The following is a 27,556-nucleotide window of genomic DNA, read 5'->3' as shown; positions in this document are numbered from 1 at the left end:
AATTATGCATTTATCCAGAGTCCATTTTATCTTGTTTTTCTTTGGGACTGGGGACTGGATAGGAAACAGAACAAATGGCTGAGAAGAAATCAAAGAAGAAACTTGAGGAAGAAGAAGAAGATGGGGTGAATTCGGAAAACTTTCAGGATTTCATCAGACAAGCAAGGTAGAAGACATTCTTCACTAATAAACGAGTACCTTATTCTGTCTTCCACACTGCCCCATTGAATTCCCAATATTCTCTTGTTTCTAACATAGATGTGAGTACAATCACTTATAAGAAGAGAAAAAGGGTTTCATGGTTTTTGTGTCCTCATATCTCAGCCAATTATTGGCAGTTGTCATGGTTTCAGTTATCACAACACTGCTGCTGGGCATCTGGGCTATATCTCTAGACAGCCTTCAAAGTACACAGCACTTAGAGTGCTGAGGGAGCACTTTGGAAGTTTGAAGTTAGAGGCTTCTAGTGTTTACTGGATCTGAATTTATTCCTGGCCTACTGATGCAGTGGAGATGACCACATTTTGCCTACGTTGAGTGGGTTGAGGAGTTGGCAGTTTTTCAGTACTATGAGGGTTATGCCTAATTTATATAAAATAAAACAAGTCCTTCATGCTTAAGGTTAGCCTTTAGGGATTGAAAATATCAACATTCAGCTGTCTATCTTAACACAAATTAGCCAGGCCACTTTGTCCATTTTCAGTGTGTTTGCAAAGGAAGAAGTAATAAAGGCATTTAATTTTTAATGTTATAAGACTTGTCCTGGAGGGCTTTTTTCTGAAGTAGAGGACTGTACAAAACCACTAAAATAAAGCATAAAACATTTGTAAATCTGCCTTAGTTAATCTTCAGTCATCAAAGTCCCAGTAGGGAGAAAAGCAGTAGAAAATCAACTCTTTGTTGATTTGTGACGTTAAGTCAGGTGGTGATTTATCAACCACCAACATAGTGTGATCTGTGTGTAAAACTCTGTACGCACCTAATTATAGCCCCAGGGTCGTGTGCTTAAACATACAACAAACAAATACATCATATTATAGGAGTTCATAATTGTGTAATGTTATTTTGTTGACATTCTTAGGTCTTGAGGAATATGGTTGATAAAGCAAGTATAGAAACAAAGCAAGAAATAGTTTCTTACCTCAACATTATGAAAATAGAAAAGAAAAAAAGGCTGGATTATATTCAGAAAATGGCTCTACTTTTAAAGTTAAAACATTAGTTTATAGTTCTTCCTAGAGATCTTTAAAATCTCTGAAATATAGAAAAAGAAACTAAAAGGCAACCTTTTAAGAGGTGAAGAGTGTTTCCCCTACCAGGCCTGTTTGTCTGCTAAAAATTAATTATATATGCTGTTAACCAATGATACAGACTTGGAGATAAAATATTTTAGAACATATTTACTACTGATTGTGGATTGTGGTGATTGTTGGAAATAGGCAGTAGCGTCAGTTCTTTTATTACATTTGAGGTGGGACATGGATACCTGTGTGTGTCAGCGTTGGCAAATTCAGTTTACCCGCAGGAGTCAGGCAGGAAAACGTACATTATAAAGTGAGCAGAGGGTAAGACAGGAGGTATAGAGCAGTCGATATTTTGGCCACCTCAATCTTTCGCTTTTGTGGGAAGGGCCAAATAAAACACACTGACAGGCAGAGGCACTCATCTGTGTGCACCCTCAGCTTTAGCTCTTTATGGTTTCTCGAGTTGCTTTCTGGTGGCTCTTTGCTGCTTTGGAGACCTTGGAGTTTACCCTGAGATTCATAGAATCATTTTCTGGGACTGTCACTGCAGTGTATTCTGAAGCTGGGATATAGGTTCTTTGTAATGATGCAGGAGTATTTTGCTTATTTGAAGGTCACTTATCTGGAACATTGACAGGCTCCGTGAAAAAAATGCAAAAGGCCATTGAGAAGCTGCTACAGGTGTTAAAACACCCAGACATCATATGTTTACTGCAAGAATTCTAGTAAACAGGCCCTCTTCCATTTCCTTATGCTTTTCATTTTGTGGGTGTTCATAAAAAATGCGTATAATTTCTATATTTGAAGTTACCTAGAGACTGTTTCGATCTGTATTGTATAGATGGTAAGGGAAATCTTCCCTGGATACCCTAGTAAATCTCCTTATTTATGACAAAGTGACTCCTTTAGTGAATATACTCCAATTATCTAGAAGTGGTAGGTGGACAAACTGTCAAGGACCGCATAATAAATATTTCAGACTTAGTGAACTCCATGTGGTCTTTAGAGCATATTCTTCTTTAAAAATGTATAAACCATTCTTAGCTGGGAGCCATGCAGGAACAGACTGCTGATCAGTTGTGGCCCACAGTCAGTCCTGGTTGACCCCTGATTCAGAACATGGCTGTCTGGTAGAACTTTCTGTATTGTAGCTACCGACTACTTGAAATGTGGCTATGTAACCAAGGAAATGGATCTTTCATTTTAATTCATTTAAATCTAAATAGTCACATATGACTAGTGGCTACCATATTGGACAGTGCAGATCTAGAAAATTCACTGTGGAATAAATAAAACCTTGCTGTGCTTTAAAATTTTCTGACTACTTCATTTATTTTCCTTTTTCACTATCTATTAATAGGGAGTTTTCAGCTTGTGCTTTTCATTTCCCCCTTCTTCAGCTTACTCCATTTCCATAATAAAGTCTGGCAGAAAGATTTTCCAGAACAGCTTCCTGTTCTGACCATCCTTTTTCTCCCCATTTCAGTGAGGCTGAACTGGAGGAGGTGTTGACTTTTTATACCCAAAAAAACAAGTCTGCGAGTGTCTTCCTGGGGACGCACTCAAAAAGTTCCAAAAACAACAACAGTTTTTCTGATAGCGGGGCAAAGGGTGGTAAGTATGTTGGTTAATTAATATGAAGTGAAAAAGTGAGATGTGCAGAGGAGAACCAAAAATAATATGTTGCCTAAGCACTAATAGACTCCAAGGTGGTGAAATTTTGTAGTTGTGGGGGTGGGAGAGTGAGGAAGCCTTGTATTTTCGTCCTAAAAATGGAAGAGGGCTATGTTGAAACTTTTTCCCCCATGAAAATTAACACTAGAGAGTAGTTTTCAAGACAAACTAATAACAGCTAACATTTTGTGAGAACTCATGTTACTGTCTATTGGAGATGATCTTATTTTTTTTACTTGCAAAAACCATATGGAGTAGGTGCTATTATAAAACTTCTCTACAGATGAGGAAACAGAGCTGAAAGAGGTGGAGTCACTTGCTCAGGGGTGCCCAGCACTGTCCAGCCAAGCAGGAATCTGAACTTTAGTCTTCCTGACTCAAAGCTTATGCTCTTAATCTCTGTTCTTCTGCTTCTCCTGATGATTACTTCTCACTCTCGTTAAGTTTTTTTTTGCTTCCTCCAGTTTATCACCATTTGCATTTGAGGTATGAGAATTCTTTGTTGTGCGAGATTATTCCCATATACCTGGTGGGATGTCTCATATCCTTAGTAACAAGCCCTAAATGCTACTGTCTTCCTTCAGTCATTGTGATAACCCAGTGTTCCCACACATTTCAAAAATTTCTCACTTTTGGGGAACTCCAGGATTGGGGATTTTGAAACTGACGTGGACCAAACTATCCAGCCCATGTCATATGATCAAAAAAAAAAAAAAAAAGGCAGCAACACTCAGTTATAAACAAAGCTTGTGCTTCAAGTATAAGATTCATTTAAACTCTAAATGGGAGCATAAGACACAGATAACCAATATACTAATTTTGTAGTATGCTAACCGCTAGACTCAGAGATGTAGACTTCTTCGCTACTCTTAAAGTAATCATAGCCTAATGTGGAAGTAGCCCAAGACAATTGATCATCTAAAATGTAGTGTACGTTTTCCTGAGGAAGCAGTGTTAATGTTTTCAAAACTGATTAGCTGCAGAGGCTAGTCTACAAAAGCCTGTCTAGTTCACTGTATAACTGAAGTATTGTATTAGCAAAAATCCTTCTGAGTCCACCCTCTGAGCTTTCCTAAATCTAAGTTCTAAAGCTAATTTATTCATCTTTTCATTCATTCCTTTTACATATTTTTAAATCGACACCTGTTAAGTGTCAGACATTATGATAATAGTAGTTGCTAGAGAGAACAGGGACCAGGACTGTCACAGTTCTTGGCTTTATAATATTTATTGTCTGCTTGATGAAGTTGTATGAGTAAATTCAGGAAGAAGGTTGATAGAATCCCTGAAAAGATCCTATAACTGTGTTGGGGAAGGGAGACAGAGGAGTTTTTGTAATGGAAGGGGAACTGTGTACTAACCCAGGGAGGTGAGGTCCCAGCTTGGCATTCAGAGAGTAACTTCTCCCCTGGCACTATTGGGGAAGCCCTGACAACAGGTATAGCAGCACCTATTTGTACAGCTGGATCCTCAGAGATTCTGAGTTCATGTGTTAAGGATTACCTTTATATAGTACAGTAAGTCCCCTACATAATGAGTGAATTCCTTTCTGAGAGTGTGTTCATAAGTCCAATTTTGTTTGTAAGTCCAACAAAGTTAGCCTAGGTTCCCAACTAAATACCATAATAGGTTTCTAATACTTTTCACACAAATAACACATAGAAAACAAACACAAAAAATAAAGCATTTTTAGTCTTCTAGTGCATACCTTGAGAAAGTTGAGCACTGTACAACGGGGCTTCCTTGGTGACTCAGTGGTAAAGTTCAATGTCTGGGTCGGGAAGATCCCCTGGAATAGCAGGTGGCAAACCACTCCAGTACTCTTGCCAGGAACTCTCATGAGCAGAGGAGCCTGGCGGCCTGCAGTCCATGGGGTCTTGAAAGAGTTGGCCACGACTTAGCAACGAAACAACTGTACAGCAGCTGGCATACAGGGGCATGTTCGCATCTTTGAAAGTTTGCAACTTGAAGGTTTGTCTGTAGGAGACTTACTGTAACATTCATACCTAGCACTTCCAATCAAGATTAACTGGACAGGCAGTAGGAAGGCCTCAATCAAGAGAACAACATTATGACATTTGATAGTATTTGTTCTTGTTTCAAACATGAGCAAACAAGTGTGTGACAGTATTACCACTGCTGATAGTGGTGGAAAGAAGAGAATTCATATGTCCTTATTCTTTCATTCTGAAAGAGGATCTGTAAAATGGCCTTTCTTAAGTGTTTGTATGAACTTGGCCCTTGAGAAAAGATTTTGGGAATATTTCTCTAAGTATATGATTAGCTCTGGCTGTTCTATTTCAAAATTCTGAAGTAGGAAAAGAAAACCTGATTTATTACAGTGGAAATTTATGTTACTAGAATGATTTTCTTATTGAATATGCTGATTAATAAGCAAATTCACTCAACTTATTCAAGGAAAACTGAGATTAAGATACAGAGCTGTTGTGGTATTCGGGTATCATCCCAACAAATACTGGGACTGTTATTTTCATCTCTTGGCAGTTCCCTGTCCATATGTATTGTGACTTCTTTGCTCCAGTGGGTACCACCAACCAGTTTGGTCTCTTAGTTCCCCAAATTTGAATTCTTGACAGAGGCATCTTACTGCCCTGGCATTCGTGCTAAGTCGTTTCAGTTGTGTCTGACTCTTTGCAACCCTATGGACCGTAATCCGCCAGGCTCCTCTGTCCATGGGATCCTCCAGGCGAGAATACTGGAGTGGATTGCCATGCCCTCGTCCAGGAAATCTTCCAAACCCATGTCTCTTACATGGCCCGCGTTAGCAGGCGGGTTCTTTGCCACTAGCGCCACCTGGGGGAAGCCCCTTTACCGCCCTCACTTATTGTCTTTCCCAGGCGGATCCTAGCTTGTCGGCAGTCCATGGGTCACTGCCCTGGCTTTCCATATCTTTCCCGGGTTCGGTCAGCTGGAGCTGGGCTTTGGGCTAGCTGGGCTAGTTTGGAATCATTTGCTTGCTGTCCCACTCAACAGGGATGTGGACATGGCCATCCTTGGAAAAGTGCAGTGAGAAATGCAATAGTTCTTGGCACCGATTACTAGTTGCGTTATATTCTGGAAACAAAATTATGTGTAGAGTGGTGCTCTAGTGTTTGATTAGTGACAGAACCTAAGCTCAGTACTTATTTATTCCAGATCACCCTGAAACGATGGAAGAAGTGAAGATAAAGCAGCCCAAACAGCAACAGACAACAGAAATTCACTCTGATAAATTATCTCGTGAGTGACTTCAAACCTGCATAGATTTGCTACTCTCAGATAAATCTCTTAATAGAAAAAACTCATCAGATATTAAATGATTTTAGGGCATGCAGCGTTACTCCAGAAAGCTCATTTTCTTTGTTTTCCCTTCTCTGTTAGAATTTCCTTTTATCTACCGATAACCTGTTAACACCTTTCCAAGGAATTTTTTACTTTCTTAATGTTTAAAATTCTGAGCACTTGTTTCTAGAAGGGTGAAAATCAGAGGGAGAGGAGTTAGCTCTCATTACCAGAAACTTTGTCCTGATGTCCTGACGTTTATAAAACATCCGTTCTGGTTGATGGAGGTGGTCGCAATGCCAGCTTTTAACAAGGACTAGAAATGAAGTATTTCTAATGCCAGATTGTCTCAGTGGGCAAAATTCATTAAGTTCATGATGAATGCTCATTAAAATTTGTATTTTTCATAGTATCTGTTTCATGCTAAGGTTAGTTTGATGTTTAAAAATGTTCATGTTTACATATAGAGACTATGTGTTAGTTTTTCCTAACATGATCTGTTTTTGTTTGTTTGTTTTTATTTTAATAGGATTTACCACTTCAGCAGAAAAAGAGGCTAAATTAATCTATACCAGTTCTTCTACTTCTTTCTCTGGTCCTGCTGCTACCCTTCTGCAGAAAATTCCCAACACCCACTTGTCATCTATTGTTACCACCCCTGACCTCTCACCAGGGCCAGGCCACCATTCTCTATCCCAGATCCCTCCAGCTATCCCCAGCATGCCTCACCAGCCAGCAGTTTTACTGAGCACAGTCCCTGACAGTGCTGCTCTCTCCATACATCCTGGGACACAGAACGTACCAAGCCCCACTGGCCTGCCACGCTGTCGATCAGGCAGTTACACCATTGGCCCCTTTTCCTCTTTCCAAAGTGCTGCACACATCTATAGCCAGAAACTGTCTCGTCCCTCTTCAGCAAAGGCAGGTGAGTGAGAAAATGAAAGGGAGTCCACAATGTCAGCTCCTCCCCAGCCCCAATGAAAAAAGAATGTCATCTCCTCCCTTTGCTTTTTCTTTTGAAAGATAAAGGGACGCAGGCTGTGACTAAGGAAAAGTCTTGCATTTGGTCCAGTGACATTCATTCACTGATAAGACAATGCAGTGCTTTCTTTTAGGTGCTGAAGATAAAGAGATAAATAAAATAGGGCTTCTGTTTGCTGGGAGCTTACAGTGTGGTCAAGAGATAATTGTGATACCTGTCTTTTTGTTGTTGAGTTGTAAGTGTTCTTTATATATTCTGGGTACAAGTCCCTTGCCAGATACTTGATTTAGAAGTATCTTCTCTCATTCTGTTGTTTGTTATTTCATTTTCTTGATGCACAAAAGTTTTTAATCTTGATGAAATCTGATTTGTTTTTTCTTTTGTTGCTTGTGCATTTGATATCATATCTGGAAAACTATTGCCTAAGCCAAGGTCACAAAGATGTCTGTTTTTTCTAAGAATTTTATAGTTTAGGTCTTTTATCCATTTTGATAGATTTTTTTATACAGTGTGGCATAAAGGTCTTAACATCGTTCTTTTGCGTGTGAATATTTAGTTGTCCCAGCACTGTTGGTTGAAAGAGTATTATTTCCCTGTTGAATTGTCATGGCACTCTTGTGAAAAATGATTTAATCTCAAATGTAAGCGTTTACTTCTGGAATTTCAGTTCTGCTCCACTGATCTATCTATCTGTACTTATGCCAGTACCCCGTTGTCTTCACTACTGTGGCATTAGAAATAGCCAATATATATTTCTATTTTCCTTTATTTAAATTAATTTTTATTGGAATATAGTTGCTTTACAATGTAGCATTAGTTTCTGCTGTGCAGCAAAGTGAATCAGTCATATATATACATATGTCCACTCTTTTTTAGATTCCCTTCTACTGTAGGTCATCACAGAGCATTAGGTAGAGTTCCCTGTGCCGTACAATAGGTTCCAGTTATTTATCTGTTTTCTTCATGGTAGTGTATATATGTCAATCCCAATCTCCCAATTTATCCCATTCCCTCTTTCCCCCTTTGGTGTCCAAACATTTCTTCTCTACATCTGTTTCCCTGTTTCTGTTTTTCAAATAAGATCATCTATACTGTTTTTCTAGATTCCACATATATGTGTTAATATATGACATATATTTGTTTTTCTCTTTCTGACTTAACTTCACTCTGTATGACAATCTCTAGGTCCATCCACATCTCTACAAATGACCCAATTTTGTTCTTCTTTATGCCTGAGTAATATTCCATTGTATATTTGTACCACATCGTCTTTATCCATTCCTCTGTTGGTAGAGATTTAAGTTGCTTCCATGTCCTGAATAAATAGCCAGCATGTATTTCTTAGTTGGTATCTGATTTCAAATGAAATGGATATTATAATGTGAAATTTGAATCAGAGGTACTGAATGGTCTGTTTTAATGTCATAAATATAAATATGTACAAATATGTGTATTTCTGCTAATTCTGAGTGATTATTCTTATGACTTAATCTTCTAAAATGAATATAATAATACTCAATTATGTTCTGATTTAAATTTTCTCTCCTGTGTGAAAAAAATTCAGTAAGGTCAGTGCCTCCAATACCTTGTGTTATCATCAGAACTTCTTTTTTAAACCTTTCTTTTTCATACATTTCCCAGAGAATGGTAAGGAACAAAAGAAGCTAGTCAGTTTGAAAATATTTCCTAATTTCCATTGTGATTTTTCTTGACCCATGGATTGTTTTTATTGTTTAATTTTCACATAGTTGGCAGTTTCTGTTTTTTGTAATTTCCTTTTAGCTTATTTCCACTATGGTCAGAAACCATACTCTGAATGGCTTAAACAGTAGTGGACAATAATATATAGATAATAATATCTAGTTGCCTACAATAATAACCTATACGTGATTGGAGTCAAATTTTTCTGTGCTGATTGAATACTTTGGGAATGAGGTTAAGATATTATTTAGACTTTTTCATGATATATATCCTGTATCATGTTTCAGGGGTCACCACTGAAAAAATTAAAATATGAACACTTAAACATTTGGGAAGAGAAATGAATTGGGCCTGGGGAAACACCTATAGACATAGAAGCACAGAAAACACAAAGCTTAGAAAAGGCAAGAAATGGAAGCTTAAAGATGGTAAACCAAGTCCTAATATATGAAGAATCACATGAATATAAACGGACTGAACTTGTTAGTGTCAGATTGATTTTTTTTCAATCCAACTATATGTTGTTTAGCAAAAAAAGACACTTGTAAAAATAAGGACGTCGAATGGTTGAAAGTAAAAGAATGGAGAAAGGAATGCCAAAAAGTCTAAGTTTAAATAATATCTTAACCTCATTCCCAAACTGTATTCATCATTTCAGTGGATGCATAAAAAGAATTTGATAAAATTCTGTACTCATTCGTGATAATAATTCTCAGAATACCAACCAGAAAAAAGTGATATAGCTATATATTAATATATACTAAGTTTACTTAGCGTGAAAGTGACAGTTGTTCACTCATGTCTGACTCTTTGCGACCCCATGAACTATACAGTCCATAGAATTCTCCAGACCAGAATACTGGAGTGGGTAGCCTTTCCCTTCTCCAGGGGATCTTCCCAACCCAGGGATCGAACCCAGGTCTCCTGCATTGCAGCTGGATTCTTTACCAGCTAAGCCACAAGGGAAGCCCTAACTTAGCATATATTAACTTATATTAGGCTTTAAGAGGTAAAATTTTCTTCCCAGATACAGAGAGTAATTACATAAAACAGAAAGCTTGGTTCAACAGAAAGATAATAGTTCTAACTGCACCTAACAAAATAACCTCCAAATAGTAAAACAAAAATTGATACACCTACATGAGGAATCTGTAAATCCACTATGTTAGTGCGAGATTTCCAGTGATTTCTATTACTAATAGATAAAGACATTTTATAAATCAGCAAAGGGAGGGTTTGAAGATATCATAATAGAAATAAATATAAAACTTTTAGAGTTGAAAGATAATGAAAAACCTTCCATATTTAAATGTGTGGAGGGCAATGAAAAACAGTATTTGGAGGGACATTTACTGCCCTAAATACTTATATTTGAAAAGAAGGAAGGCTAAATGTCTGATCTCAGATGTTATAAAAACAGCAATATTATAAATCTAAATAAAGGAGAAAGAGAAAAGATATCTTAAAGAGCAAAGACGAAAGTAAAAATTACAGATTTCAAAAATAGAGAAAATATCGAAGTCAAAAGTTCTTTGAAAAGCCTAAGGTGGTGGAGCAACCTTTGGTGAGATTGATCAGGAAGAGAGAGAAGACATGGATAAATGATATGAAGAATGAAAAGCACACAGATAATACAAATTAGCTTAGGTGAAAAAAATGTTAGAATACTGTTAACCACTGTGTTCCAATAAAATTGAAAATCTACACAAAATAAGTAAAATTGGCTCAAGAAGACAAAGAAAGCCTGAATGATATTGTAACTATTAACATAACTTATACAATAAATTTCACAAAGAAAACTTGAGCCCCAGGTGATTTTATAGATGAATGTTGACAGCCTTTCAAGGGAGTGATAATTCCAATCTTAAACTTGTCATAGAGCATGGAAAAGAAATAATAATCCTTAAATCATTCTGTATGGCTAGTTTAATCTTGATAACAAAACCAGTTATGGACAGTATCAAGGAAATTACAGACTAGAATCATTTATGAACACAAATGCAAAAATTCTAATCAAAATATGAGCTAACCACATCCAGCAACAAATGAAAAAGATAAGATCCCATGAACAAGTTTATCCAGGGAATACTAGAGGGTTTAAAACAGTAGAAAATCTATAAATATCATTTGTCACATCAACAGATTAAAGGAGAAAAACTGTATTCATCATTTTAGTAAATGCAGAAAAAGAATTTGGTAAAATTCTATACTCATTCATGATAATAACTCTCAGCATACTAGGAAGAGAAGGACATCCTCATTAAAAAGGGTATCCATCAAAATCTCACCATAGATGATAATGTAAATGGGGAGATACTGAAAGCATTCCCTTTAAGAGAAAGAAGAGGATGCCTACTAGCTTTGCTTCTATTCAGTGTTTTACTGGAGGTCAGGATCCAGCATAACAAGACAAGAAATTAAAAACATAAGCATCAAACAATAGGAATTAAAATTTACTTATTTATTTACAGATAATCTGTTATCTACATAGAAAACTGAAAATAAGCTATAGATGCATTAGAAATAATTATTTTAGCAGCATATATGTCTATAAGATCAATATTAAAAATCTATTAGCTAATACCAAAACCTGACAAAGATGTCACAAAAAAAGAAAACTACAGGCCAATATCACTGATGAACATAGATGCAAAAATCCTCAACAAAATTCTAGCAATCAGAATCCAACAACATATTAAAAAGATCATACACCATGACCAAGTGGGCTTTATCCCAGGGATGCAAAGATTCTTCAATATCCGCAAATCAATCAATGTAATTCACCACATTAACAAATTGAAAAATAAAAACCATATGATTATCTCAATAGATGCAGAGAAGGCCTTTGACAAAATTCAACATCCATTTATGATAAAAACTCTCCAGAAAGCAGGAATAGAAGGAACATACCTCAACATAATAAAAGCTATATATGACAAACCCACAGCAAACATTATCCTCAATGGTGAAAAATTGAAAGTATTTCCCCTAAAGTCAGGAATAAGACAAGGGTGTCCACTTTCACCACTACTATTCAACATAGTTCTGGAAGTTTTGGCCACAGCAATCAGAGCAGAAAAAGAAATAAAAGGAATCCAAATTGGAAAAGAAGAAGTAAAACTCTCACTGTTTGCAGATGACATGATCCTCTACATGGAAAACCCTAAAGACTCCACCAGAAAATTACTAGAGCTCATCAATGAATATAGTAAAGTTGCAGGATATAAAATCAACACACAGAAATCCCCTGCATTCCTATACACTAATAATGAGAAAGTAGAAAAAGAAATTAAGGAAACAATTCCATTCACCATTGCAACGAAAAGAATAAAATACTTAGGAATATATCTACCCAAAGAAACTAAAGACCTATATATAGAAAACTATAAAACACTGATGAAAGAAATCAAAGAGGACACTAATAGATGGAGAAATATACCATGTTCATGGGTTGGAAGAATCAATATAGTGAAAATGAGTATACTACCCAAAGCAATTTACAAATTCAACGCAATCCCTATCAAGCTACCAGCCATATTTTTCACAGAACTAGAACAAATAATTTCAAGATTTGTATGGAAATACAAAAAACCTCGAATAGCCAAAGCAATCTTGAGAAAGAAGACTGGAACGGGAGGAATCAACTTGCCTGACTTCAGGCTCTACTACAAAGCCACAGTCATCAAAACAGTATGGTACTGGCACAAAGACAGACATATAGATCAATGGAACAAAATAGAAAGCCCAGAGATAAATCCACACACCTATGGACACCTTATCTTTGACAAAGGAGGCAAGAATATACAATGGATTAAAGACAATCTCTTTAACAAGTGGTGCTGGGAAAACTGGTCAACCACTTGTAAAAGAATGAAACTAGATCACTTTCTAATACCGCACACAAAAATAAACTCAAAATGGATTAAAGATCTAAATGTAAGACCAGAAACTATAAAACTCCTAGAGGAGAACATAGGCAAAACACTCTCCGACATAAATCACAGCAGGATCCTCTATGATCCACCTCCCAGAATACTGGAAATAAAAGCAAAAATAAACAAATGGGATCTAATTAAAATTAAAAGCTTCTGCACAACAAAGGAAAATATAAGCAAGGTGAAAAGACAGCCTTCTGAATGGGAGAAAATAATAGCAAATGAAGCAACTGACAAACAACTAATCTCAAAAATATACAAGCAACTTATGCAGCTCAATTCCAGAAAAATAAACGACCCAATCAAAAAATGGGCCAAAGAACTAAATAGACATTTCTCCAAAGAAGACATACGGATGGCTAACAAACACATGAAAAGATGCTCAACATCACTCATTATCAGAGAAATGCAAATCAAAACCACAATGAGGTACCACTTCACACCAGTCAGAATGGCTGCGATCCAAAAATCTGCAAGCAATAAATGCTGGAGAGGCTGTGGAGAAAAGGGAACCCTCCTACACTGTTGGTGGGAATGCAAACTAGTACAGCCACTATGGAGAACAGTGTGGAGATTCCTTAAAAAATTGCAAATAGAACTACCTTATGACCCAGCAATCCCACTGCTGGGCATACACACCGAGGAAACCAGAATTGAAAGAGACACATGTACCCCAATGTTCATCGCAGCACTGTTTATAATAGCCAGGACATGGAAACAACCTAGATGTCCATCAGCAGATGAATGGATAAGAAAGCTTTGGTACATATACACAATGGAGTATTACTCAGCCGTTAAAAAGAATTCATTTGAATCAGTTCTGATGAGATGGATGAAACTGGAGCTGATTATACAGAGTGAAGTAAGCCAGAAAGAAAAACACCAATACAGTATACTAACACATATATATGGAATTTAGAAAGATGGCAATGACGACCCTGTATGCAAGACAGGAAAAAAGACACAGATGTGTATAACGGACTTTTGGACTCAGAGAGAGAGGGAGAGGGTGGGATGATTTGGGAGAATGGCATTCTATCATGTATACTATCATGTAAGAATTGAATCGCCAGTCTATGTCTGACGCAGGATACAGCATGCTTGGGGCTGGTGCATGGGGATGACCCACAGAGATGTTATGGGGAGGGAGGTGGGAGGGGGTTTCATGTTTGGGAACACATGTAAGAATTAAAGATTTTAAAATTAAAAAAAATAATAAAATTTAAAAAAATAAAAAAAAATCTATTAGCAACAAAGAATTAGAAAACTTGTTTTATATTGTGGTAAGACATACATATTGTCATACATGTGGTCAAGAAGCAACAGTTAGAACTGGATCTGGAACAATGGACTGGTTCCAAATTGGGAAAGGACAGTATACTGTCACCTTGCTTATTTAATTATATGCAGAGTACATCATGCAAAATGCTGGGCTGGATGAAGCACAAGCTGGAATCAGGATTGCTGGGAGAAATATCAATAACTTCAGATATGCAGATGATACCACACTAATGGCAAAAAGCAAAGAGGAACTAAATGCCTCTTAGTGAAGGTGAAAGAGGAGAGTAAAAAAGCTGGCTTAAAACTCAACATTCAAAAAACTAAGATCATGGCATCCAGTCCCATCACTTCATGCCAGATAGATGGGGGAACAATGAAAACAATGAGAGACTTTATTTTCTTGGGTTCCACTGCAGCCATGAAATTAAAAGATGCTTTTTCCTTGGAAGAAAAACTTTGAGAAACCTAGACAGCATATTAAAAAGCAGAGACATTACTTTGTCCACAAAGATCTGTCTAGTGAAGACTATGGTTTTTCCAGTAGTCATGTATGGACGTGAGATGGACCATAAAGAGGGCTGAGCACTGAATAATTGATGCTTTTGAACTGTGGTGTTGGAGAAGACTCTTGAGCTTCCTTTGGATTGCAAGGAGATCCAACCAGTCAATTCGAAAGGAAATCAATCCTGAGTCTTCATTGGAGGGACTGATGCTGAAGCTGAAGCTCCAATACTTTGGCCACCTGATGCAAAGAGCTGACTCTTTTGAAAAGACCCTGATGCTGAGAAAGACTGAAAGCAGGAGGAGAAGGGGATGACAGAGGGTAACTGCCTCAATGGGCATGAGTTTGAGTGAGCTCCGGGAGATGGTGAAGGACAGGGTGCCTGGCGTGCTGCAGTCCATGGGGTCGCAAAGACCTGGACATGACAGAGTGACTGAACAACAACAGCAGAGACATGCATAATATGAAATTTACCATTTTGTCTGTTTTTAAATGTACAGGGGCATTAAGTACATTCACACTGGTGTACAACCATATCACCATGAAAATGATGTTTTTAAAAAACATTTACATAAAGACTATAAGCCGTCTAGGCATAAATTTAGGAAAGACTTAAAAAGAAATTTTGTAAGACTTTGTTGAGAGAGAAAATATAAATAAATATATAAATAGACTGTGCATGGATGGAAAGACTTAGTATCATAAATGTTTTCATCAGATTTATCTCTGAATTCAATACGATTCCAACCAAAATCTCAACAGTTGTGTTGTCCTTGACAAGGCTCATCTAAAATGATAATGGAAAGGCAAAAGACCAAGGGTAGTGAGAACCTACTGAAGAAGGAAAAATGGTGGACGAATATCTTAATAAAAATATGAAGATAAGATCATTAAGAAAATGCAGTATTGGAAAAGGTGCAGAGTGACCGGTGAAGCAGAATAGAAAGTTGGAAACAATCACAGATAGATGAAACTTTGATATATGACAGATGGAAAAGGATGCATTTTTCAATAAATGGTGCTGGGACAACTGGTTATCCATGTAGGAACAAAAGTGAAATTAGATCCCTGCCTCATACTATCCGTATAATCAATCTCAGATGCAGACTTTAAACTCTAGAATAGATTAGACCATCTTTAATAACTTATAGTAGGAAACGAAAGTAAAAACATAAGCAAGCCTCCTTCAGAAGGAAAAACAGACAATAATGGTCTCAGAAAAGAGGTAACATGCTCAACATCATTATTAATCAGATGAATCTAAGTGAAAACTACAGTAAGATCTTCCACCCTCTTAAAAGAGGGAAGAATGAAGATATTTGACAATACTAAGGGTTGGAGGGGATATTGATCAGCAGGAAGGCTTGAATTTTGTTTGTGGTAGTGTAAAACATACTGTTTTGTTGTTATCACATGAATTTGTAAATTCATATACTCTCTGACTCAACTTCTAGCCACATACTCAAGAGAAGTCCTTCGGCACATGCTCCAGGACATGTACGCAAGAGTGTTCACAACTGAACTGTTTACAATGGCAATAAGCTGGCAGGGACCAAAATAACCATCAATGAGGAAATAGAAAAATAAGTTGTAGTGTATTTCCAAAATGGAATACCAAGTGTCACGTAAAGTTAATGAATTTCAGCTATACCAAGAAGGATAAATATTAGAAGTATGATATTAACCAAAACAAGTCCCAGGAAATTACTACAGTAAGATACCATTTTTATAGAGCTCAAAACAAGCAAAATTAACTGTATTTTAGGTATGCCTACACACATAGAAATGAAGAATAAAACTATTTTTTAAAAAAAGAAGGGGATGAATGATAAGGGGAGATTAAGAATGAGAAGGAACCCATAGGTTGATGCATGTTAATATGACTTAGGTGGTCAGTTCATTATGTGTTTTATAACTTCTACATCTATTGTAGATAGTATTTTGTATGTGTCAAATAATATAATAAAGCAGTGTCATCAAATTGTATATATAACGATGATCATGGTTATATAAGCATTAAAAAGACAGAAAGGAAACACGTAGTGTTTCCACTTTTCTGACTTTAATTTTTTTCCCAATGGGTTGTGTGACATATCATAGAACAAATATGAACCTTGATTATTTATTAAATAATTTCTTTTTGCCAAAACTTCAGAGCTCAAAAACAATAGATTTCCCTGGTATTATAGTTGAAAGAAGAAATCTGAACGAGAAATCAATTGAAATTTGGTAATATAGGATTATTAGTGTTTTTCTAAATAAATTCAGTTTTGCTTTTATCCTTCTTTTCCTTTTTGAGCTTTGTAAGAAGGATTATGGGGCTTCCCAGGTGGTGCTGGTGGCAGAGAACCCACCTACCAGTGTGAGATACGCAGGTTCAGTCCCTGGGTTGGGAAGCTCCCCAGTGGAGGGCGTGGCAGCCCATTCCAGTATTCTCGCCTGGAGAGTCGCTTGGACAGAGGAGCCTGGCAGGCTGCAGTGAAGATGATTTGACAGTGGCCGCAGCAGGCTACTGACAAGTACTGTCACAGAACAAGAACAGCAAGAATAGCAACCATTTTCAAGGCTGCACTTTTTTTATTCATTAATTTTAGGATCAATTATTCCCCACTACGTATGATGAAAATTCTTTTTCTGTGAAGGATTCATATTATGTAAAAGCATAGTTATGGATGCCTGTAACGATTTGGTGATAGGAAGAGATCCTCGGGTATAGTAAGGGTATGTGTTTACTTCTGTGAGCATTTGAAGATAGGTCCTTGCTCCTCTTGTTGTCAAAGATCCCTGGGATTCAGTGGAATATCTATTGGTTGTCATCATCGTAAGTTTTTCTAATCTTTTTTTCCTAAGTGGATGAAAGCTTTTCTCTTTAGCAGGTTCATGCCATCCAAACAAGCAGCATTCAGGAGTGGCCAGAACCCAAAAGGAGGGAGAAGATGGCTCTTCATACAGCAAACGGTACAACCCAAGTATGGTTACAGCCGAACTTCAGCGGCTGGCCGAGAAGCAGGCGGCCAGGCAGTATTCTCCATCCACTCACGTCAGCCTCCTCACCCAGCAGGTATGGGCACTTTGGGGTGTCATGGAGCTTTTAACCAGTGGATAGGATTAACTCCATGGTACTCTGTCCTTTCCTGTCTTTACTAATGCCCGTATGCTGATGCTTATTGAATGAATGTTAGTTGGTTTTTTGAGCTAAAGAATGTTAGCTAAAAGTGTTCATCTTCAGCTTTAAAGAAAGGATTTCTGTTACAGGTATTGCAAAGTTAAGTCTGCTGCTAGCTGTGATGTAGTTATTTCGTGGACAGATAAACTTAAATGTTCAGTTGTAAATATACTTTTAAACTATCTTTAAAAATAATTTATTTCGTTGGTAAAATTTTCCAATGAGTTCTAGTCTTATAAATCTTTTTACCAGAATGCCATAATGTTACCTTTTATTTTTTAAACTATACTACCTTTCATCTCTTGATGTCAGGATGTTTTCTGGGCACTGATTAATGAGTTATTTCAATAAGCCCTCATCCAAACCATATCATTCTCCCCATTTTTCAGATGGGGGAAACTGAGGCTAAAAGAGTGATATAATCAAGGTCATCCAGCAAGCTTGATGGATACTGGGATTTTGACTTTTATGTTGTATATATGTTGACTAGCTTACAACACAGTAAAGTTAGATGAAACTTTTAAGAACTATAGGATTCTTTTAGCCCTTCTTGCTGATTATCTCTGCAGTATTTAACTGGAAGTAGAAGCCATATTTTTTCCTTTTTCTTAATGCAAAATGGCATCAAAATCCTCCAAAGGAATTATTATAATTCAAGTCCAAAGTTACAGTTTTCTGTATCTTCATAGTGTCATATTCTTTAATTGGTGACAAGTTCTCTGTGCTGACTTCAGTCATGTCTGACTCTTTGCAACCCCATGGACTGTAGTTTGTCTGCCAGGCTCCTCTGTGCATGGGATTCCCCAGGCAAGAATCCTGGAGTCCTTGCTGTGCTCTCCTCCTGGGGATCGAATCCACGTCTCCTATGTCTCTTGCATTGGCAGGCAGGCTCTTTACCACTAGCATGACCTGGGAAGCCTGACAATCCTCCACTGATAATCAAATCTAGGAAAAAAGTGAAGCCATAGACTACTTCAAGTGCATGCTAAAAGCAGGCAACACACTGCTCCCTGGTGGTGCCCTACTTTTCTGTGTAAAATTACGGGCTTTAATTCAAGCTTTACTTCCGCCTCATCCCAGAGTGTGAGGTTGTAATGAATTTTCTTTTTCAAATCTTTAATAGTTTGAAGGGTGTAGCTAAAAAGCCTAATGTGAATTAGGAAGTGAAGAATCTTGTACAGGCAGCGTTGAGACTCGAAAGTAATTAATAGTTAGATTTTAGTGACAGAATGATGTGAAAAAAAAATAGAATGAGAAGGAATTGTGAAATGTGCAGTGGCTATGCAGAGGGGAAAGGACCGGTGATCCGCGACACTGTTTTCACTGGGTCACTGACTAGAGTATGTTTCTAGTTTTTAATGAGCAACCAGAAGCACTAGACCTCAGTTGTGACCTAAATCAAATCCCTTGCGCTTATCCAGTGGAAGTGAGAAATAGATTGATGGGACTAGATCTGATAGACAGAGTGCCTGATGAACTATGGACAGAGGTTTGTTACACTGTACAGGAGACAGGGAGCAAGACCACCCCCAAGAAAAAGAAATGCAAAAAAGCAAAATGGCTGTCTGAAGAGGCCTTACAAATAGCTGTGAAAAAAAGAGAAGCGAAAGGCAAAGGAGAAAAGGAAAGATATACCCACTTGAATGCAGAATTCCAAAGAATAGCAAGGAGAGATAAGAAAGCCCTCCTCAGTGATTACTGCAAAGAAATAGAGGAAAGCAATAGAATGGAAAAGACTAGAGATCTCTTCAAGAAAATTAGAGATACCAAGGGAACATTTCCTGAAAGATGGGCTCAATAAAGGACAAAAACTGTATTTGGAAGGAATGATGCTAAAGCTGAAACTCCAGTACTTTGGCCATCTCATGCGAAGAGTTGGCTCACTGGAAAAGGCTTTGATGCTGGGAGGGATTGAGGGCAGGAGAAGAAGGGGACAACAGAGGATGAGATGGCTGAATGGCATCACTGACTCTATGGATGCAAGTCTGAGTGAACTCCGGGAGTTGGTGATGGACAGGGAGGCCTGGCGTGCTGCGATTCATGGGGTCGCAAAGAGTCGGACACGACTGAGTGACTGAACTGAACTGAACTGAACAGAAGCAGAAGATATTAAGAAGAGATGGCAAGAATACGCAGAGGAACTGTGCAAAAAAGATCCTCACTACCGAGATAATCATGATGGTGTGATCACTCACGTAGAGCCAGACATCCTGGAATCCAAAGTCAGGTGGGCCTTAGGAAGCATCACTATGAACAAAGCTAGTGGAGATGATGGAATTCCAGTTGAGCTGTTTCAAATCCTGAAAGATGATGCTGTGAAAGTGCTGCACTCAATATGCCAGCAAATTTGGAAAACTCAGCAGTGGCCACAGGACTGGAAAAGGTCAGTTTTCATTCTAATCCCAAAGAAAATCAATGCCAAAGAATGCTCAAACTACTGCACAATTGCATTCATCTCACATGCTAGTAAAGTCATGCTCAAAATTCTCTAAGCCAGGCTTCAGCAATACATGAACCAAGAACTTCCAGATGTTCAAGCTGGTTTTAGAAAAGCCAGAGGAACCATAGATCAAACTGCCAGCATCCACTGGATCATCGAAAAAGCATGAGAGTTCCAGAAAAACATCTATTTCTGTTTTATTGACTATGCCAAAGCCTTTGACTGTGTGGATCACAATAAACTGTGGAAAATTCTGAAAGAGATGGGAATACCAGACCACCTGACCTGCCTCTTGAGAAATCTGTATGCAGGACAAGAAGCAACAGTTAGAACTGGACATGGAACAACAGACTGGTTCCAAATAGGAAAAGGAGTATGTCAAGGCTGTATACTGTCACCCTGCTTATTTAACTTCTATGCAGAGTACATCATGAGAAATGCTGGGCTGGAAGAAGCACAAGCTGGAATCAAGATTGCCGGGAGAAATATCAATCACCTCAGATATGCAGATGACATCACCCTTGGAGAAAGTGAAGAAGAAATAAAGAGCCTCTTGATGAAAGTGAAAGAGGAGAGTGAAAAAGTTGGCTTAAAGCTCAACATTCAGAAAACGAAGATCATGGCATCTGGTCCCATCACTTCATGGCAAATAGATGGGGAAACAGTGGAAACAGTATCAGACTTTATTTTTTGGGGCTCCACAATCACTGCAGATGGTGACTGCAGCCATGAAATTAAAAGACGCTTACACCTTGGAAGGAAAGTTACAACCAACCTAGACAACATATTAAAAAGCAGAGACATTAGTTTGCCAACAAAGGTCTGTCTAGTCAAGGCTATGGTTTTTCCTGTGGTCATGTATGGATGTGAGAGTTGGACTGTAAAGAAAGCTGAACGCCAAAGAATTGATGCTTTTGAACTGTGGTGTTGGAGAATATTCTTGAGAGTCCCTTGGACTGCAAGGAGATCCAACAGGTCCATCCTAAAGGAAATCAGTCCTGAATATTCATTGGAAGGACTGATGTTGAAGCTGAAACTCCAATACTTTGGCCACCTGATGCAAAGACTCATTTGAAAAGACGCTGATGCTGGGAAAGATTGAAGACAGGAGGAGAAGGGGATGACAGAGGATGAGATAGTTGGATGGCCTTACTGACTCAGTGGAGATGAGTTTGAGTAAACTCCGGGAGTTGGTGATAAACAGGGAGGCCTGGCATGCTGCAGTCCATGAGGTCGTGGAGAGTTGGACACAACTGAGTGACTGAATTGAACTGAACTGAGAAGCACCGAGACATCAAGAAATTTTCTTTGCAATTGTAGTAGAAGTCATAGCCGATATCAATGTTTACATATTTTCACCTGTCATTTGGTAGATGACAAAGCTTGCCAAAATGAAAGGATCCTGATCCTGTGGGAATCCAAGGTGACTGTATCCTTATTAGAAAATCATTCCCATTCAATCTATTTTATCTAAGAAGAATTTAGTCGCAGTGAATTAAAATTCCATCAGACTTCCCTTTACAGGGATCTAAATTCACTTAGATGTTGGCCTTAACTTTTTGGTTAATAAACAGAGTGGTTAGTGCAGTCCTGAAGGAGGGATCTTTAGCCATCTAAAGACCTGCCTTCTACTAGCTGTGTGATCTTGGACACTTCACTCAAATTCTGTACACCTCACGGTCTTTATTTGTTGATGAGGGAAATACAACAAGGTCATGAAGGCAGCATGCAAAAACCTTTCTGTAAAGTCTACATGCTGTATGCTTGGAAAAGATCACTCTTTCAACTACAGAAGGCTCTTAATAACTAAAGGTTTGTGATTTGATTTGAAGTCAGTTTTTGGATTAAACATTGTGTTACCAAAATGAATGTTGCTGTTGAAAAGTTCAAGTTATGTGTTATTTGTGTTATTTTTCTTCAGAGAAAATAATTTCTTAATTTGGAATTTGGGGAATTCTTCTATTGTTCTTTTTCTGGTAAATAATAACATGTTATAATGACTTAATATGGGCCCTGGGACATCTGTTTACTAGCCATTTCCTTTTGCTCCTAGCTGTGTTTGAAACAAAGTGCCTCGGTTGCTTATTCGCTGAGGCAAGTGATAAGGTGTCTGTGGTTCTGGTGAGAGGCGCACCTCCAGTCAGAACGTGCTGAAAGGTCCATCTCCTGTCCGGACTTGGGGTGTGAACCTTTAGCTCAGCTCACCGGAAGCAACTCTGTGTACATTAATTCCTTCAAATGTTTCTAATTTCCTCTTATCGGTCCTTAGTTCCTTATTTTCAATTCCTGTTTTGGCGTCTGTGCTTTTTTTTTCATGAATGTTTTCCTCCCTCCTTCCCTGTTGAATAGGATATATTCTTTCTGTTATAGTTTTTTAATTGGTCATCTTCTTGTTTTATCTTTGCTAACTTCCTTCCTTCTGCATTCTACAGCTTTATTTTGGTATTTCCTCCCAATTCTTGAATTGAGCACTTCCTTTATTTTCACTCGTTTCTTCTTTTTTTTTAATTTAACGCTGTGGATTTTCCTGTGTGTCTTGCTTGAATTATATGCCATGTTGTTGTTCAGTTGCTAAGTTGTGTCCTACTCTTTGTGACCCCATGGACTGCAGCACACAGGCTCCCCTGTCCTTCACCATCTCCCAGAGTTTGCTCAAACTCATGTCCATTGAATCGATGATGCTGTCTAGCCATCTCATCCGCTGTTGCCCTCTCCTCCTGTTGCCATCAATCTTTCCCAGCATCTGCCTTCAATCTTTTCCGGCATCCGGATCTTTTCCATTGAGTCAGCTCTTTGCATCAGGTAGCCAAAGTATTATATTCCATAAGCCCTGATATATATCTCTATATTACTTTTCTTGGCAAAGTGTTAAGAGATCTTCCACTAAATAAGGTATGCTGATTTAAATTTTTCATGCTATCTTGGAAGATAAGTATAAAAAAATTGAAATTTGGGGCTTGCCTGGCTGTCCAGCAGTTGAGACTCTGTACTTCCATCCCAGGGGGTGTGGATTCAGGGAACTAAGATCCTGCATGCGATGTGGCATGGCCCCCCTCCCCCGAAAAATTGAAATTTGAGGGAATTTCTGAAAAAGAGTTCCTTTATACTGTCTATGATTTCAGCTACTTGCCCATTAAAGCTTTTAGTCGCATTTTCCATAAAACTTTTTATTCAAATGCATTCTTTTCACTCATTCATTCAAAAACATTTTATTACCCTCTTAGGAGTGTTCCAAACCTTAATGCTAAGCCACAGGGATGATACAAGACAATAGATCTCAGTGTGAAGTAACTCACAGTGTGGTATGGGGAACAGCCACATAGCACAGGATAGAAGGTGTTATTAGAATGTGTTATGGAATGTACTCGCATGGGATATGCACCAGTGTTTCTAGGGAATAACAAAACCACCAGAGGGTACCTAACCCAGCACGTGGGTGGGAGTGGAAGTGCCAAAGCCGCCTTCTTGGAAGAGATTACCCCTGCACTGAATCTTAAAGGTAGGCAGGTGGGTGGCAGAAGAAGGGTGGGGCAGGCTCCAAAAGAAAAGCTTGCATGTGTGTACGTGGGGAACCAGAAAGCTGGTGGTAAGCGATGTTGGAGCATAGGGAGTCAGCAGAAAGCAGCTGAAATGGACGCCAGAGGAGAAGACAGGGCTGATTCAAGGAGCGCTTTGAATGACCTGTAAAGGAACTCGGCTCTTTATCTCAACAATGACCGGGAGCCACAGAGACAAATGGGCCTTGCCTTTTAACTGTCTCACTTAGGTAGCTGGGAGGAGGATGGGTTGCAGGATGAAGCAATGGCATCCCCTTTTCCTCCCTGCTCGCTGGTGAAGATGCTGAGGAACAGTGAATTAGCCAAAAGAAAAGAAAGCAAAGTACTCGGACAACCTACAAATTTATAAAATTTTAAGTTGCCCATCATTTCCGTTAGAGGCTAGGTTCTTACGAATTTATTTGGCTAAAAACAGGACTTCATTTATCTTGTAACTACTTTTACTATTTCTGTTATGATTTAAGCTTATTTATAGCCTAGAGCATACAAGAATATTGAACTTGCCCTGCCACCACGAAGTGGCCACTGTGGCCACTTTGGAAGTGTTTGCATATGCTTGGAAACTAGAGTTACATGTTCCCCATGTAGGATTATTCAACCTAACAAACCTGAGCAGAGGGAAGGTCAGATTTAGTTCTTTCCCTTGGCATGTGAGAAGCTAGTTATCTTTGGGGGCTGGGATCCTTTGGAAATGAGTGTGTACGTCCCTGAAAGCAGGGTGCTCTAAAACCGTCTTTTGCTGGTTGGGGAGAGAGCCCTGTGGTAGGTAGCTGACAGCGTGATGCTGGAGTAGCAGCTTGACTGTGAGATCTCACTGTCTTTTCCTCACCCCCGTGCCAGGAGAGGTGTGCTTTACAACTGCAGCCCTCTGCACACACAGAAGCAGCCCTCTGTGGTTACCACTGTCAGTGAACAGAAGAATGTGGCAAAGGAGCCCAGCTCTGCAGCGAGGAGAGGGAGGCGGGGAGACAGAGGGAGCACCAGCCTCTCTGTGCGGGCTAGTGTGAGATTGCAGGACCAGCTATCACTAAGAGCAGCTCCAGCTCTTCCAGCCTGGGAGTTTAATCAAAGGAATAACAGCCGACCACCCAGGCGAGGCTCCGGTGCTAGCAAATGTGCTGTGTCAGGCTCTGTTCCCGGCCAGCCAGTGCCCGGGATGTAGCCGGGCCTCCTGGAAATACGCTGACAGATACATGGGAGGGAGGAGATGCTCTTTGCTTCTCCCATTTTTCATTTAGATGGAGAGGAGAAAAGAAAAAGCCTTCAATGTCTTTTTACTTTCACTCCTCACCCTGCCCCTTTCCCGCCTAGTCCTAGAGAAGGGCGTCCGCCCAGGTCGAGACCATCGGCTCACACCCCTTACCCATCGTTTGCACTCAAGGAGTTCTTTGATCATTTCTTCTGCTTCAGCAGTTTCCATTGTGATCCTGCTCATTTCTTCAGGGTCCAGGGTGGACCTGGAGTAGATCTCAGTTTCAGAAATTTCTATTTGAAGGTGAAGCTGGCAGAGAGGAAGCACAATTTTTTGATGTGGTTACAGGTGTTTTCCAGGATTGACGCCAGCGGCCCTCAGTTATCACACACTTGGGCATTCAGTACCGGAAATGCTCTTCCTGCCTCCTGACCGTATCTGACACGTTTGAACTGTTGTCCATTTGCGTTCTGATTTTGTAATTTTTTTCCCCTAAGTGTAGCTTCTTTGGTTCTATATTTTTCTGGGTAGAAAAGTTGTGCTTCTTTGTGTCATATATTTTCCTTTTCTCCATTTCGAGAAACAGAAAAAGGTACATGGAAAAAACAGAAGCCCTTGGGTCAGTGAGACTTTGGACAAGTTATTTAAATTCCCTGTGCCTTAATTTTCTTCTGTGTCATGTGGAGTAATTACAGTGTCAAGACAAAGTCTCCTGGACCCTTGTGCCTCCCTGCTCTCGGTCATAGTAACAGTTGATCCTGTCACTTCCCCAGCTCTTCTGTGTCTCTTCAGGCTTTAAACTCCCAATTTTCCTTAGGTCGTTGACCTACTGATGGTCCCTTGTTCTAAAATAACCTTTTTTTATTTCTTACCATTTTGACTCTTGCTCAGAGGTCTTCCCAGGTGGCTTAGTGGTAAAGAATCCTCCTGCCATTGCAAAAAACATGGTTTCAATCCCTGGGTTGGGAAGATTCCCTGGAAAAGGAAACAGCAACCCACTCCAGTATTCTTGCCTGGGAAATCCCAAGGACAGAGGAGCCTGGCAGGCTACAGTCCATGGGTGTCACAAAAGAGTCAGACATGACTGAGCAACTAAACAAAACAGTAACTCTCCAAGGTCACTGATGACCTTGGAATTGCCAGCTTCGATCCCCTATTATTAATCCTCCTTCGCTTTTAGTACATGGCACTATTATTGACTGCCTCCTTCCTGAAAATTCCCCTTAGCTTCTCCAGTCCTTCAGTAATTCCTTTGAGAGCTGATCCGATACTTCCCCCAAAAAACTAGATTCCATGTTTTTAAAAAGCCACTGGTATTTAGACCTGAAATGTATAAACTGACAACAGCAGAATCTCTCTGATTAAAGAAGGGGATTGCTGCCTGGGCATTTGTTTCCGCCTGTTCTCACAGGTATCCTTCAACATGCATCTGAATTCCAGAGCTCACCTGAACTTTATGGCTCTCTGTAGTGCCTCCCCTTGGGTAGACTTCCTCTTCCCGTAGCTTCATCTAGTACTGGTCTGCAGATTGCTCCCAAATATACGTCTTTAGTTTGAACCTGTTTTCTGAGTGTCATGTCCAGATTTCCAACTGCCTGCTAGACATCTCCATCCATCTGTATTGCAAGAACCCAGAATATTCAATGTACTTTTAAAGCATGTTTTGAAAATACTCGAAAAATGTTCACTGTATCTAAAACTTAGCTGTTCTTCTCCCCTTTCGCCACTCTGTATCAGTGACACTGCAGTTCTCCTGGGGGCTTAGGTCTAGAGCCTTTAGTGTATCAGCTTCTCTGTTTCCTCATTCTGTCTATGTCAGGGCAGTTGTTGCCAGTTCTTGTTGAGTCTGACTCTGTAATTTCTCTGATATATATCTTCTCTGTTTCACATCTACTGTTCTGCTTAAGGACTTAATTTTCTCTGGACTGGATCACTACAGTTACCTCCTAAATGGTCTCCCAGCCATTCTCCTCTATTCACCCTAGTCTTTGTTCTAAAGGAATCTTTCTAAACCACCGGTCTGATAATGATACTCCTTTGCTCAAGAATCTTGAATGGAATCCTGTTATCTTCAAAGTGAAGCCCCAGCTATTGAATGTTATTCAAAGCCTTTATGTAGAATCTGGCTCCAGGTTATTTCTCCAGCCTGTCTCCTTCCCATGACAGAGGTTTTTGTGCAGCTCATCCAGAATTTTCTTAGCCTCTGTTCCTTAATTTATGCTATCTTCTCTTGGGAAACGTTCCCCAGTCAACAGTACGTGAACCGAGAACTTTCAGATGTACAAGCTGGATTTAGAAAAGGCAGAGGAACCAGAGATCAAATTGCCAATATCTGTTGGATCATAGAAAAAACAAGGGAATTTCAGAAAAGCATCTACTTCTGCTTCATTGACTGTGCTAAAGCCTTTGACTGTGTGTATCACAACAAACCGAGGAAAATTCTGAAAGAGATGGAAATACCAGACCACCTTACCTGCCTCCTGAGAAACCTGTATGCAGCTCAAGAAGCAACAATTAGGATTGGACATGGAACAACAGACTGGTTCCAAATTGGGAACTGAGTATGTCGAGGCTCTATTTTGTCACCTGCTTTTTTAACT

General features: G+C 39.1%; 1 protein-coding gene across 1 annotated transcript in view; it reads left to right on the top strand.

Moving 5' to 3' along the window:
* TTLL5 (tubulin tyrosine ligase like 5) overlaps nt 1-27,556 on the top strand; it is a 309,724-nt gene that overhangs the window by 107,868 nt on the left and 174,300 nt on the right. The window contains exons 22-26 of the mRNA XM_068963929.1: nt 63-166; nt 2,731-2,858; nt 6,075-6,158; nt 6,730-7,125; nt 17,478-17,662. Of these exons, the coding sequence (XP_068820030.1) occupies nt 63-166; nt 2,731-2,858; nt 6,075-6,158; nt 6,730-7,125; nt 17,478-17,662 (897 nt within the window). The remainder of the gene's footprint in view (nt 1-62; nt 167-2,730; nt 2,859-6,074; nt 6,159-6,729; nt 7,126-17,477; nt 17,663-27,556) is intronic.

Source organism: Capricornis sumatraensis, chromosome 2 (assembly GCF_032405125.1).
Source record: "Capricornis sumatraensis isolate serow.1 chromosome 2, serow.2, whole genome shotgun sequence".
NCBI lineage: Eukaryota > Metazoa > Chordata > Mammalia > Artiodactyla > Bovidae > Capricornis > Capricornis sumatraensis.
This window is presented reverse-complemented; position numbering and strand designations above follow the sequence as displayed.